This window comes from Emydura macquarii, unplaced genomic scaffold (genome assembly GCF_026122565.2).
Source record: "Emydura macquarii macquarii isolate MOO-44397 ecotype Brisbane River unplaced genomic scaffold, CSIRO-AGI_Emac_v2 contig_450, whole genome shotgun sequence".
In the NCBI taxonomy this organism is placed as follows: Eukaryota; Metazoa; Chordata; order Testudines; family Chelidae; genus Emydura; species Emydura macquarii.
Window position 1 is genome coordinate 4,783,710 of NW_027130587.1, and position 15,563 is coordinate 4,799,272.

The 15,563-nt window shown below is 45.6% G+C and overlaps 1 protein-coding gene across 1 annotated transcript in view; it reads right to left on the minus strand.

Moving 5' to 3' along the window:
- The window catches only part of CUX1 (cut like homeobox 1), a 372,701-nt gene that overhangs the window by 11,636 nt on the left and 345,502 nt on the right, over positions 1-15,563 (minus strand). The window contains exons 19-20 of the mRNA XM_067537835.1: positions 12,889-12,972; positions 10,582-10,638 (exon numbers count right to left, since the gene is read on the minus strand). Coding sequence (XP_067393936.1) covers positions 10,582-10,638; positions 12,889-12,972 — 141 coding nt within the window. The remainder of the gene's footprint in view (positions 1-10,581; positions 10,639-12,888; positions 12,973-15,563) is intronic.

Here is a 15,563-nt window from a genome sequence, read left to right on the forward strand (position 1 = left end):
AGTACACCAAGCACTTTAAAGGAAAACACAAGAAACTCTGCAATAGGTTATTGGACAAGAGGCCCTCAAGGGAGTTTTCCTCCTAGCCCTCTTTATTCCAGTGTAACCCCCCCTGCTGCAGTGGAAGTCCCTTTCTAAGAGCAGACTGAACTACTGGGCTGGCAAGAACTTGGTACAATACACACAGCACCAGCACTGCCCAAAGTACATCATCAGGTACCTTCTGCACTGCTGTCAGGCTGTGTCAGCTCGAAAATCTACATAAGCGGAGTCAGAGAAAAAAATCCCCCCAAAATCCTGTTACTAAAATACACTTTCAAAAAACCCCCACATTAAAGGTCTGCTTTAAACCTATAGATGCAAAAGAACTCCATTTTAGGGCCAGTAATACAGGCTGAGAATACAGTACAGCCCAACCCCTGCCTTGTCCTCTGCAGGGCCTTGGACCCAAGAGATGGGGAACCAGTGCAGCCAGCATGAGGCTGTGCGGGGAACAGACTGCAGAGAGGTGTGCTCAGCCCATGTGCCGCTGTAACACACACTGCGTTTGGAAGCGAGAGCAGTGCTTGGTGACCTATGACTATACAAATCCCCAGGCTCAGTACCCACCATGGTGGGGGAGGTCAGTAGGGCGAATGGGTAGCGGGCATGAAGGCTGGTGCTTTGCAGCCCACGATTCCCTGTGTTGACTTGGGCTATGCCCAGAGAGGGAATCCTTGGCCCTCGCATTGAAGAGAAACACAAGTCGTTAGGAATTCAGGATGCCTCAAGAGGCCCCTCCTGTCTTTACCAAAGGACTGGGTTGGCTTTTCCCCAGTTAATATTTTGTGTCACTTGTTTTCAGTTTTCTTGACAGGAACTGCTTATGGTCAGTCCCTGAGCTTCTGACTAGTGAGCATGTGGGTAGGCATCTCTCGCCTGGGGTACCCAGAGATGCCCCTCTACTGCACACTGGAGTGGTATTTAAGATGAACTCACTCTACCACAGAGCAGGAGGTGGCATTCTAAGACGCAACTTTTTCCTGTGTAATTAACACTCTCCTTTTCCCATCACAGGTTGTGAAATGTGGTCCTGTGCAGCTCTCACATGAGCCTTTTCAAGGTAAGCAACAGATTCATACCCATTAGATACTTTTACATGAAAGCCATGCTGGGGAGCTATCCCTGGAGACTGGAGTCCTCTGTGTATCTCCGGAACAGATCCAGCACAGGCATCTACACTGCCCTGCTAATATACCTAAACTTTGACCTAGCAGGATCATCATCAGAGATGAGAGGGGAATTCAGCCTCCATGGCCATTGAATACTGGCCAACAAAGACGTCAGCCCAAATTGTGATGTGGACACCTGTTCTTATATGAATTGTGCTGCCATCAAACTGCTCATTTTGGAGAGCATCATCAAACAGCTGTCAAGTGTTAACGATGTTCAGTCACTACTGACCAGGGTCACCATCTGGGATGGAGCGGTTTGTCAAACATGGGGTCGGAATTTACACCTGCTTTAATGGCAGACAAATTCTGGACAAAAGTAAATGGTCATTTAAGCCCCCAAAATTCTACCAAGGGATTTCACAAGATGGAATTAAAGAAACAAAACCCACAACCAAATCAATTATTTGCTGATGTCCTTTCAGCTACTTAAGGTGATGGAAAACACAACTGAAACAAACAAACAAACAAAATTATGTTCTTAAATATTCCAGAGGAATAACTCCCTTAAGTTAGTTTTTTATAAATAAGTTGCCTCAATTCACTAGGGTGCTAGCATTCCACTTGATCCATATTCATGTTGGCATTTGCTTGGATTCTGTGTGAATGGTCCAAAGACAATTTTGCTTTTAATACTTTAATATTTTTGTTTTCATGGCTGTGGCAAGCCAACAAGTCCAGACACTTAACCTCTTTCATGCTGAAATATCAAGGCATTAGAGCACTCAACCCAGTGCCTTAGGCTGCTAACGTTACAAATTCAATTTTAAATCAAATCTTGGGAAAAGCAAGATTTAAATTTGAATTCGGACAACACATTTGTTCAGGATCAGGCTCCGAGAGTAAGGTTAATAAGAACAGCAAGATGTGTCACCCATGAGCTGTTCATATTGCACTGGGCTGCCACTCCTCTGCCCTCCTTTTCCCCAATCAGGCTCCACCTCAGATTCCTTTGATTTGGAACAGACCTAAGTTCTTCCTGCTAACTCCAGATGATGTTAAAAAGAGCTATATGCACATATCCATCGAATGGGAGCCCATTCCCTCTCCATGCTCTATGTCCTACAAGTCAAATGAAATAGATCTGCTCTCATTGACATAACTGCCCAGCTAGCAAATGTCCAGGAGTTCAAAGCATTCTTGGCAGGTAACTCCCTGATTGCTGAAACCAAGTAAGTGCAGGCTGTGTTGTCAGGTGTTTCAACCACTAACACAGAAGTATACACCTTGCATTTAGCTGCAAAACACCTTCCAATCCACTCTGCCAGCTCCACCCCTTCCTCCCACTGCACCAGGCTGCAGAGAGACGTTACTGTTCCAGACACATTCATTCTGTGGCCTCTGCTCAATACCCAGAGAGGGTTTTTATAGCTCCTCTTTGAGGGAAGAAGTAGGATGGGGAGAGAAGATTATCTGCCAGATGATGTAGTTTTAGAAGGCAGCTTGAATCGCTAATAGGCCACCAGATGGCCAGTGTTACCAGTTGAAAAGTCAGATGGCAACCATATGAATCCATCTCTGTGCACATCAACAACATGCTGTGTGATGTCTGAATGCAGAGTTAGGGCAGCAAATGGACAATTTCTGGGCAAAATGCTAAAGATCCTAGAGGCCTGGACTATTAACATTGGAAATTCAAAATAATCTTAATCTGGCCAACATTTCTCAAAATTCATTCCAGCCACCCAGACACAATCCTCTGGATCTCAACAGCAACTGGTTCCTGTACCGTATGTACTGTGCTAAGTTACCTCTGCAGCTATCCTAGGGCAGCCTTTAGCTTAGAGCAGTGGTTCACAACCAGGGGTGCGTGTACCCCTGGGGGTATACAGAGGTCTTCCAACAGGTACTTCAACGCATCTAGATATTTGCCTACTTTTACAACAGACTACATACAAAGCACTAGCGAAGTCAGTACAAACTAAAATGTCATACAATGACTTGTTTATACTGCATGTAAGTACAATATTTATATTCCAATTGATTTATGTTATAATTATATGGTGAAAGTATGCAATTTTTCAGTAACAGAGTGCTGTGACACATCTGTATTTTTATGTCTGATTTTGTAAGCAAGTAGTTAAGTGAAACTTGGGCTACGCAAAACAAATCACACACCTGAAATGGATACAGTAGTTTGGAAAGGTTGAGAACCACTGGCTTAGAGCTTAATTTAATTAGTATAAGACATAGTCCAGTCGCAGATGCTCATCTACATTAGTGCTCCCTAACCCGTGAGAATTCGGCTGTAAAGTTCCCCAGTGCAGACAAGACTTATCCCTGCTACAGGGGAAGGCCATCACAAGAATTCATTTTTCTCTTGACTCCATCTGCTGCTAGGAGGACACATCACCTGCGGGCAGTGTTGGCATACCACCGTCTTGCAGAGTCACCACTTTTCTTTCTTTGGGGGAAAAAATTGTGCTTAAGCTTGTTATTTAGCAGGAAACCTATAAAACCAAAGCTACTTTACCCAGCTTGATTGTTAGTGGGAATTATATACATGAAGAGCAGAACTGAGCTACAAAAGATCACACTGGACAGAATTCTGCTATGTGCAGCATGGACTGAAATTCATTTCCCCCTCTTTATTGTTCTTGGTTCCTTGCCCTTCTCATATCTCACCTTTAACCCCCCCCCCCCCCCTTTGGATTTAGCCTCTGGCAAAGGCTGAATCACATTCCCCTCCCCTCCCTGTAATTAGTTTACATGAATGCTTATCTCCATTATTACCCCTTTGAAATTATAGCTTCCTTTATCCGCTGGTCTCCTCCTGCCACAGCGTGCCTTGCACTCTGCATACTCATTTATGCCAAGCATTTGCACATTATTTAATCTCTCATTGTAAAGCATTTTGAGGCGCTTTGTGTGAAGGATGCTAGATAAAAAATAAATTAAACTGAATTATCAGGCTCTCCAACAGAGTCAGAGACTAGAAGCACAGCACTATACAATGCAACTGAGGTTTAGAATCACCCTGAATCATTTGGAAAGGAGAAGCATCAATGGCTCTTTGAACATATTCTACAAGACAGCAGTAAAGCCAGAGCCCTGTGGATTTACTACACTATACAGGTTTGGTAGTTTTCCCCACATCGTCAGAGATGCAGATGGACCCATGGACAGTCTAGCTGAGTCAGCTAGGGGGAAATCATGAGATTTTTTTCAGACAAACTGTCCTTGAAGTCCATGGGAATTTTGCCCAAGGAATCAGCTCAGGAGATGGTCCTCAGAGACAGAATTTAAACAGCATTCAGCTATTACAACTTCCTCTTTAGAAAGGGATTTAGTGCAAAAATTTGTGAGGACTCTCACATCCCTGGGAAAATGCAACAACCTCCTTAGTCCCTACTAATAGCATGGCACCTAATTCAGAAGTGGGATCAAGTCTGGATTTCAGACTCCAACCACCCAAAAGTCCAGGTCTGTGGGACAGCAGAGATTCTCCTCAGGTAAGCCTGAGTTTCAAAGGTTGAGTCCAGGTATGGATCTGAAACGTGCCTGGAGCTCAGAGGTGAGAGAGTCTGGCTCAAGCTAAGAAACTTGAGTTTGGATTTTGAAATCCCATAAAGTCTGGGTGTTGAGATTTGGGATTCCAGTCCTGCCTCCTCTTTAGTAGTGATAATGTCTTTATGTTTGCGTTTTTGCTTTCAATTTACAGCATAAGCCAACAAAGTGTCTATTTTATGCTTCTAATAAAATTCTTAATGTGGCTTTATGTGGTGTTGGTTTTCTGTTTTCCAGTCATTGATTTTGCTTCTGACCATGATTAATGTGTTTACTGGTGTCCAATTGCATTTTTTATGCATTTCCTCTAGTTAGGGAAGTTACTTGCCTTGGAACTGGAGTTCTTGGAGATGTCTGGTCCCCATCTGCATTCCATTCTCCTGAGACGGGAGAATTCTTGCAAGCTGTTCCCATTGGTCCCTTGCTCTGCTCATGCTCCATGCTGAGGATATAAGGGGCAGTGTATACCGAATGCCTCTCCAGGTCCTTCTCTTCTGTGAATCCAGTCATGATCCAAAGCAGAGGGGAAGGAGGGCAGGCAGTGGAATACAGATATCAACTCACCATAAGCATCATCAAACACGCATAGTCTACTGAGGATCATTGCGCCAGCCAAAGTCACCATGGTTGATGGCATCACACCAAGCATCATGTAGTAAATTTCCCAGATCTGGCTCAATCCTGCAAATCCATGAATTTGGGATCATCCCATGTGTGGCGCCAGATGAGATCAGAGCATACACCCCTTCACACTTTAATGGAGAGTTTGGGAGAATAGTGTGCTGGCATGTATTTGTGCATCCTGGCAACATGGCCGAAGAGCACACAAAGTCACTGTTGAACATAATGAGCAACTGAAGGAAGCCAGATCTTTGCGAGAATGTGGCATTTCATACAAGGTCAAATCACTTTATGTTTAAAATTTGGCACTGACAGCATATAAACTGCATCTAGCCGCTGCAAGTCTGCTTATAAGAGGGGCCAGATTTCTGACTGGTATAGCAATACAAGTACACAGATCCTGAACTTTGTCTCAGGGAAAAGATGTTTTTACATCCATAAACGAGACATGTTTTTCATGCAGGTGGTGGTGAGGAGTCATTGGAGGACATCCAGTTTGCTACAACTATTTGAACTCTGCTTGCAGCCTTGTTAGATGAACTCATCAACACTCTCCACAGTACTTGACGCCACCTGCACCAGAGGTTCTGGTGGCCTAGCTCTGATGTTCTGGATCTTCGTCTTCTGCCATGAGATACTCAATCCTATAGTGCAGGCAATGTCTTGCAGACCTTGGAGGGCAGGGCTGATATTCTCTGATTTCTCCAGAAGCAAGGCAGCATCGTAAGCATAGTGAACACTTCTTCACCAGTCTTGATTCCTTCATATGGAGCAGCAAGTCCTAATATCCAGTCAATAGCTTGACAGAATAATGTTGGGGGTGAGAATGCATCCCTGCTGTACACCTGAGGTTGTGTAAAAATGCAGCAAAAGCCAGGAACCAAAGTGCATAATCATACTGGTACCAGTGAAGATTTAGCAGAATATCTGGAACACCAACTCCTTTCACTGCGAGCCGAAGTGCTGACCCATAAACCAATCAAAAGCCGCTGTGATGTCAGTATATGCCAGGTGAAGAGGGCAGTTGATTCTCAGTGCAGTTCAGCCAGAAGTCAGAGGGTAAGGGCAGCAGCATCAATTGCTGATCGTCCAACAGTGAAACATGATTGCTGTGGATGATGATGTCTGTTAAGGAGCAGCTGCATCCTGCCAAGCAGAATGTGAGCAAAGACTTTTTCAGGGACTGATAATAATGAGATCTGCCTGTAGTTGCCATACTTTGCATGAGATCCTTTGCCCTGGTACTGAGCCACTATGATGCCACCTTTCCATTCTGCTGGCATTCTGCCAGAGGCCCACACTTTTGAGAATAGCTGATGCAGGCTGATGCTGACTGGTTCCAAGGCACTTTTGAGCAGCTCAGGTGGAATATGGTGATTGGATCTGGGCTCAAAATGCATCCCATTATGTTGCGGTGTAATATGCTGTCTTAGGGCTTGTCTATATGAACATTCACATTTCAAAGTGGTGCAGGTGGGGGGGCATGGATCAGAGTTCACGTCTCATACCCCGTCAGTACTCGGCCTAAGCCGGGGAAGCTAATGATCCTAGCAGCAGACCAAATTTGGTGATGACTCCTGGTCACGTGCCACGAGGCACATTGCGCAAATGCTAAGAAGTGGTTCAGATCTAAGTGCACTAGGGAGCTTTTAGTGCACAGCAGCAAGGTCCACATGGACCGTTAGTGGGTAGCAGGCTAGCGCTAACTTGCCATGCACTGTTTGTATAGACAAACCCTTAGTGAGTGAGATGATGACTGGCAGCTAGTCCCAGCAACTGTAACAGCCCGCTACTTACTTACAGCGAAACCCTGTTTAGCTCATGAGGTATGAGCAGATGCTGACTCAATCACCATTTGTTAGAACTGAATAAAGGCAGCCATGGGAATGAATATTGGTGACATCAAACTTCAGGAGTCACAGGTAAAAATGCTATAGTTTTACGTAGAGATTTGGAAAGCCAGCAAGGATTTAGGCTCACAGCTCCCAATAGTTTTCATGGGAATTGTGTGTCCAAATCCCCTAAATCAGCTTTGTAAATATTAGCTTCCTAACTAGCCCCTGTAATCTCTTTTTTGCTGCAATCACTAAATACAGCATAACCTCTCTGATCCCAACCTGAACTCCCACAGCTATGGGGTGCAGCACCATCCTTTTGTGGTAATGGCCCAGCTTTCAGGTGCATTGGGACTGCCAGGTGCTGCTACAGTACAACAGTTTGTTCGGGTTACTGCTCTGCTCAAGATGTCGTTCCCAGTAATCACTGTGTGAACCATATTTGCTGATTTACAGAAGTCTCTGTCATTGCTGTGTACCTCGCACTGCCCTAGTGACAACTTGAAATGTCAAAGCAAGGAAGAGCCAACACAGGATGACACAACAATGGGGAAGGTTTTGTTCTTTGCCACACTAGTTACTGCAGCTGGAAACTGTTCTCTCTGCATCTCTGATGCATTGGGTAAATGTACAAGCCAACTACACATTTAACAAATCCTGCCCCGCAAACATGCATAGCGTTAAAAGGGACAATGGAACTGTACAATCTATTGCCCCAGAACAGCCAGCCCTGAACTGACACAGCAATCTACAGTATGTTGCCACTGAACACACACCAGCCATCCTCTACTGAAGTAAAATTGTGCCTGTTGGGTGCAGACCTGCATTGCAGACAGTGTGGAGTAGCAAATGCCCCAGTGCCAGTTCCAACCTGTAGTGTCAGGGAGATCCAGTGCCTCCCTGAGAGCACAGATGTTGCACCACTTCGTACTGGGGTGTAAAGTGCACTCCCCTCAGAAGCAGACCAGTTCTGCTAGCTAAAGTACAGGGGCCAGGGCTGTGACCTCACTTTCTTCCATCCCACCCAAGAAGGCACAGTCAACCTGCACAAGGATCAGCCCTAATCCGGCCAGTAAGGCATAAAACATCCATCTAATGACTAGTTGCATCTGCAAATGAGAGAGACCACTGCATCTGCCATTGCATACCTGATCTTTTGAAACCAGGCCCTCTGCTCAGTTTCTTCATGTGTCACACGAGGTTAACACTCAGGAGTATTACACACGTAACAACACAGGGTATTCTGAAGCTAAGTCCTTAAGCATTAGGATTTTACAGCGAAATGACTGGCTCGTGTTTGCCAACTTGCTGTAAAAGCAGCACTGTTTCTGGCAGTGAAGTCATGGCCTTACATGAACTGGTGTTTGTAAAATGCTTTTGGATCCTCACCTGGAAGGTGCTTTACACAAGTGAAGTATTCTGGCGATCATAATGTCAAGGAATGGCTCTTTCTATGATCACAGGGCAAGGAGCCAGGGGGAATGATCCTCCCCCCCAGCAACACTTCAGTAAAGGTGCTAGAGCCAGAGTTTGTGTGTAAGGGGGGGCGGGGTCTGACTTTCTGTTGCCTTATTGTGGATGAAGGAGACTTGGATGTATTTTTCTGCTTGTTTTTCAGCTCAGAAGTATTACGAATATCAAATCTTCTCTTCTCTGATTTTGCCATAGGACAAGAGAACTGGGACAGGAGCTTTCTTAGCTCTTGGCCGAGGGGCTGGGGGGAGGGTTGAATCTCTCCATCCAAGCATCTGAGCTAATTGTTAACAAAAACCAAGGCCTGGATCCTGCTTTTGTCCTGCCCCACCAGAGCAAGGAACCCAGTGTTGCTATAGCCAGCTTCATGATGACCCTACTAGTGCAGGGGCATCAGCCAGTGGTGCAGAGATGGTCTAGGCATGGTGGCTCTTGTGCTGCCACTTTTCCCGACCCCTACTATGGTTGGTGGAAGGAAAAGAGGGTATATGGCTAATGTGTCCATATGTGTTGCTGATCCCCAGCTGCTCTATAGCATCCGCTTTAGGGCTGTTGGTTGCTGGTGCAATTTAGAGCAGCAGGAGGGATGCTCTAACTTAAAGTGGGGGACCAGTCTGGCACATTGAGACCCAGGATCAGGGGAGTGTAAAATGAGGCTTTAAAACCAATGTTATCTCCCTTCCCTAAGCATGCTGTGTGCGTCTCAGCTGTAAAGGAGAACCTGGGCCAAAGACTTTTAAATGGTGCTTAAAAATCTCTTCCCTTCTCAATTATTCCAGTTTCACTTCCTTGGTACTTGTGATTTCCCCCTTCTACTAACTGTCCAGTTGTCCACAGACATCCAGGAAAAGCAGGGTAACGAGCTGAATTTCTACCACAGAAAACAAACAGATTTTTTAAATAACCATTGAGACCTCCTTAATCCATTATAAAGCAGCAGAAAGGAGACATCTTCCCTGTACAATCCCCCTGACAACATATCACCTTTTGAGCGCGCACACACACCACCTTTTACAAGTCCCCTTTAACTACTGTCAAGGGGACAAGCCAAACAGGTCTATAAGAACATTCTCTTAAATGAAAACCAATACAACGCTACCTTCCCCCAGACCCCATTCAGACACCATGTCATGCGAGTCATGTGACATGGGGCTGAGTCTGAGCTTTGCCCTCCCAACCATTCTGGAATCCAGTCAGCTGTCTTCCTAACAATGTAAACATTCTGATAAAGGGACAGGAAGAGGGGAAACCTTTGTCCTTATCTCCTCTTCTGAAGTGGAATCATTTGCAAAGACCTAGCAGGAAAATTAAGAATGGAAGAAACTATTGTCTACCCCTACTAACTCATGAGGGAGGTCCAAGTGGTGTCAACAAGACATATGTAAAATGATCCACTCTGAGGACACCGAGCTGGGACCCAGCACTCCAGGGCTCAGAAAAAATGAACTGGATGGAGCATACCTTGACACGAGATGATATATTTATAACCAGAAGAAAATGTACTTGGCTGCTACTTTTCAGAGCTCTCTTTGCTAAGAGTGAAAATATTTGTGCTTAAAAAAAATAGTTTCCTTCACAGCCCAGCTTTCCTTGCAAGATATAGCTGCAAAGAAGTCCTAGTTCTGTGTTTGGGACATCAGCTTGGGTGCCACTGAGTCTGAGATGCCACAAGTACACCACAATTTGTAGCTCTGCCACAGGATCAGATGGGGGCAATACTGGCTTGAATGGCAAAAAGTAAACCCAGGAAGGAAAACTATGGAAAGGATCTAACAGTGTACAACTCTGTACACAGGAGACTGTGATGTTTGACAGTTTTCCCAAGAAAGGAAGGTCCTTGTTTAAAACAAAGAGATCAACAAATCCTTTGGCATGACGAAAGCAACAAATGGAGACCAAGAGTTATATGTTGTAGGTAACCTGCCATCACTTACCATACTGAGGGTGGCCTTATCCCAAGGACTGAGGCTCAGATATTTCCTCTGGCGTTCCTGAAAGTAAATTGCACAAGAGGTTTCATTTGGGGCTATAAGTGCTCATTTTAGGTTTGAAGGAATATGGGGAGGCTTATTGCATACCAAAAAGCCAAGCAGCGCTTTCTACCTCTATGGATGGGAGAGATGTAAGTGGCGGGTCAAGATTAACTGCCCTGTACCATTCAATCTACTCCTCTCCATTGTTCTACTCTAATGGTGTGATGTCCAGATATCAGCTACTATCTGCTCCTTCACACATGGTCCAGTGGGGTCAAAGGGTTTCTTTCCACCTTGCTTACTCATTTCTCAGTTTTACCAATCAATATTCACTCTGCAGCCACTGGCATTTGTGCCATCCAGCCTGTAGAGCAGAGAGGTAATCTGAGAACGTATGTGGGAGCCTGGAGCTCCTGGGTTATAACCCTGACTTCTTCAGTGGTTTGGCCCAAGACACCACCTCTCTGCTTCAGCTTCCCCATCTGTAAAATGGGGATATACAAAACACTGCCCTGCCTTCCTGTCAGGGTGCTGGGAGGGAGATGTATGGAAAGTATGTTTTAAGATTAAAACAGCAAGATTAACAGTGACCCTGCATGAATTGACTGGTGCTGGTTGTTCAGAGAGAGGTGAGCACAGGGCAATTTCTTCCATAGCCTATTTCCAAAGACCAAGTGTCTGACATTCAAAATGGCAGCCCGTCTGCAAAGCTCTGGTCATGGAATCCCACACCCCCAGACTGCTCCCAAGGATCCCACTAGACAGAATGCTCCATTCAGTTGGACAACAGGAGTGGTTTTGGCTGGCATGGGGCAGCATGCTAAATGCAAGACTGAATTCTATAGAATGGGCCAAACTCAGTAGTAGTGTGTGTTACACATTGGGTGTAAGTGGCTAAGTCATGTAATTTACGATGATCTGGCTATCAGAGTGTGTGCAAGACAGATGTAACCTTCAGCATTTGGGGATTTGGCTGGCCCGAAATTCAGCCCGGGAGTGAGCAGGCACAATGTCTACTGGAGTCAGTGGGGGCTGTGCCTTCCTACAGCAGAGCAGAACTGGGCTCCCGGGAGGCTTGGCAATGGTCTGGGTGCAAGCTGAAGTGCCTGAGGTGGGCTGGATTTATTTTACACCCTCCTGCTAGCTGGTGTCCTAGCTACACCCTCTTGCTTGTAGGTTACACTTGTTTTGCATCCTACAGATTGGTCCATGTTACACACAGCATCTAACACCCCCACCCTGCTGCATCAGTGCTGAAACTGGCTTGGGAACCCCCACAGCAGGTACATGTGCTTACTCCAAGTTGTATTTGGCCTTAGGACTGTGAAATAATTCCCCCCCCCCGTGCACACACACACAACCCCAAACCAAAGAATCCCTTCAGTCTCGGGGGAGGTGAGTTATATGTGTAGAAACTTTGGTTTAAATGGAAAACTGCCATTTTAAATCTCTCTCTATGGTGGACCCAGGAGAGCAACACTTCCTGTTTTCTAACTGCCTTGTTCATCACTGGAAGGCATTTTTGCTTGTTTGTTCCCTCACTGATATGTCCAGATAAGCCAGCTGGGAGCACAGACAGAACTGGGTAAGGCAGCCTGCTCCATGTTGTTGTGGCTAGCCACAAAACTCTTCCCTTTCAAAGCAGCAAGAAGCCTTTTCCACCAGCACATACTGTGGAATCTCACGGGCTAGGTGAGAACATTACAGCAGCAATGATACATACAGCAGTGCCCCTTTCCAGCGCTTTGGCCATGGGTCAATACAGGATGGAAGACAAAGCTTTGATCCAGCTTCAAGGAATTTACTAGGAATTTACAACACACGCACACTTATTTTTCCAAAGCAATTCTGGAGTTAAGGCCGGTCTATGGTTAGGAATTAGAATGAGCCTTGCAAAGCCCTTGCATTGCTCTTCAGCTACCATCTTCAAAAAAGCACCCCGCGATAAGACACGTAGGCCCATGATGTGGGTGGACATGCATATCCTGTGCATGTCATTCTCACAGTACTGAGGTACCCGGTGTGACTCTTGTGGGGGAGGCAAGGAGAGGTGGAGTTTGGAGAGAAAGTGAAGGGTGAGAGACACACACACACACTTAACTAAGATACTAGATGTCAAAATATCATGGTGTGCTAATCATTTAGGACCCAATCCAGGTTCTCAGTGCCCCCTACCCTCGTGGTCTTCGGGGGGAGGGAGGGAAGGGCACCTCAGCACCTTGCTAGACAGGGCCTTTGGGAGAAATGAAGCCCTCTGGCTTTCAGTACCTTCTTGCTGAAAGAGGAGAAGGGATCCAGGCGCTCTTCATACTGGGTGGAGTAGCGCAGCTCCGTGTCATCACTGCTGCCACCCTACAGGAGTCAAACAGGACAGTTAGCTTCCTTCTCAGCTGGGCTGGGAGGCACAAGTGTTACTCTCTACACAGTCCTTTCCTGGGAGCGGATGGCTCCCTGCAGCACCATTCACCCATTAGAGATCTCCATTTCGGGTGACCCATGGACTCTACATTCATTCCCAAGTAACGGGGAAGCAGAAGACTTAGCCAGGCAACATTCTTTGCTCACCCTAATTATTTTTTTTAATTGTCCGCCCCTTGCGCACATGCACACACACAGCCCTGCAGTTAGACTGGAGAGCTGAAAAGAGACTTTAAAAATCTGAGCATAAGAGAATGTTTTAGAGGATTCAGATTCCTACCCCATAAATTTAAGGTTAATTTCCTGGAGTGGACCCCTGAGCCATTGAACATTAGATTCTGCATTTGTTGGTAGTTTAACAATAGATGTACTGGGACACTGACACCTCAGAGGGCTTTCCCAAGGTGGACGTTCTTATCCCCACTTTATAAATGGGGAAACCGAGGCAGAGAGACATCAAGTGACCTGCTCAGGGTCATGCAGAAGGGGCCTCATTCTCCCCTGCTTTGCTTCCCATTGATAGTCATTGATGCCAGTGCAGAGTGGGTGTAAAATGCTTCCAAATCAGGAGAGCACCTCCTTGCACAGGCATGAGTGACTGAGCAATGGGGAATCAAATCCAGAACGTGGCAGAATCCAGACTAGAATCTAAGTCTCCCAACTTCCCAAGACCCACTCCCATTGCCCCGACAATCCCTTCTCAGCTGCACATATGGTGGCAGCCAGTGCAATTCTGTACACAGGGTAAAAACTCATTCCTGTGGCTGAGTTGATCAGTGCTCCAAAGGGGACTTGCTCATTCAAGCCAAGTAGAAAAGGCCATTTAAACAACATCCTGTAGTTTACCAGCAGTCTTCTGTTTTCTTTCCTGCTGCTTTAGGTAAATAATGGCTTCATCTTACACCACATACCTCCTCAACTACACGGGCCAAACAATGAAGTCAGAATTATCTATTTGCAACATCACAGAACATTCTTCCCATGGAAATGCTTAGGATGTCACAAATCCAACATGATGTGTCTGCTGGATCAGGTAAGAGAGGAAGAGAGAGGCTCAGGGGGAAGAAAGCACTGTTTAAACACACATCTGTTATTAGCAGCCAAGAGGGCAATGGAAACTGAAAAACCCCTGAAAGGTGGTGAGAGATTTAGATTGTATTTAAGCAAGCTATGTTCTCAAACAAGCTGCATCCTCAAATTTCTCCCAGTATGGAAGTCCCCATTTCACCACCTTATAGTCAGCTCTGAATTAAACTCAGCAATAACATCTTGAAAGCCTTGGATGAGGCTACAAACTGCGTTCCAAGTTATTAAAATGTTATCCAGGTTCGAAGCCTACTCACTGATTTCTCCCCAGACCACCCAGATAACAAAATTTGGTGTACCCCAGGGCAAACAATGACCTCCTTCAAAGCGTTTTAACTCCTACAAACAGTGCATAGTATGGACACAGAGGCAGTATAATACACTGGGTCTTAGGGCATGTCTGAGTGGATGGTAATAGCCACTGATTGATATGCATATATTTACTAAACTGGAGCTAACTTTTCATGCTTAGATGCTGTTTGCTGCTCTTGCTTTTGGATTTTCCCACTTGTTTCTTTGCTCCGTGGGGTTTAAGCAGGCTTAAAACACAGGAACTGAAAACGTAGAACAGCTTGTCCTATTTATGGACTGGTGTCTTAAGAGTCCATATCTGCCTCCCTCAAGCTTTAATTATGAGGGTGCATCATACTTACAATGCCGCTGTTAGCTAGCTGTCCCCTATTTTTCCATCTCTGCAGTATCTGTCATCATCATGATTTTAAAATGATAATGTTGACCTTTAAGTTGTCTTTGGACTCATTACTACTTGTTCTGCCCAGTCATTCAACCATGATCTCGTGGTTCTTCCTCAGCAGAGTAAATTCCAAGTTGAATGAACCTTTAGTGAATATGCCCCTATGCTCTGGAATATGATACATAGGCCACTGCATCATCTGAATTCTTGTCTTAGATTAGATCCCAGTTTAGCACCCAAGCATTCATTATGGAGGGGAGGAGGTAGATATGCTGGTGGGGAGGGATAGAATACAGAGTGACCTAGACAAATTGGAGGATTGCACCAAAAGAAATCTGATGAGATTTAACAAGGACAAGTGCAGAGTCCTGCACTTAGAATAGAAGAATCCCATGCACTGCTACAGGCTGGGGACTGATCGGTTAGGCAACAGTTCTGCAGAAAAGGAGCTAGGGGTCAAAGTGGACAAGAAGCTGGGTATGAGTCAACAGTGTACCTTATCGCCAAGAAGGCTAACAGCACATTGGGTGCATTAGGAGGATCATTGCCAGCAGATCGAGGGAACTGATTATTCCCCTGTCGCGGCACTGATGAGGTCACATCTGGAGTACTGTATCGTTTTGGGCTCCTCGCAACAGGAAGGATGGAGGCAAATTGGAGAGAGTCCAGTGAAGGACAATAAAAATGATTATGGGACTGGGGCACATGATTTATGAAGAGAGGCTGAGGGAACTGGGCTTATTAA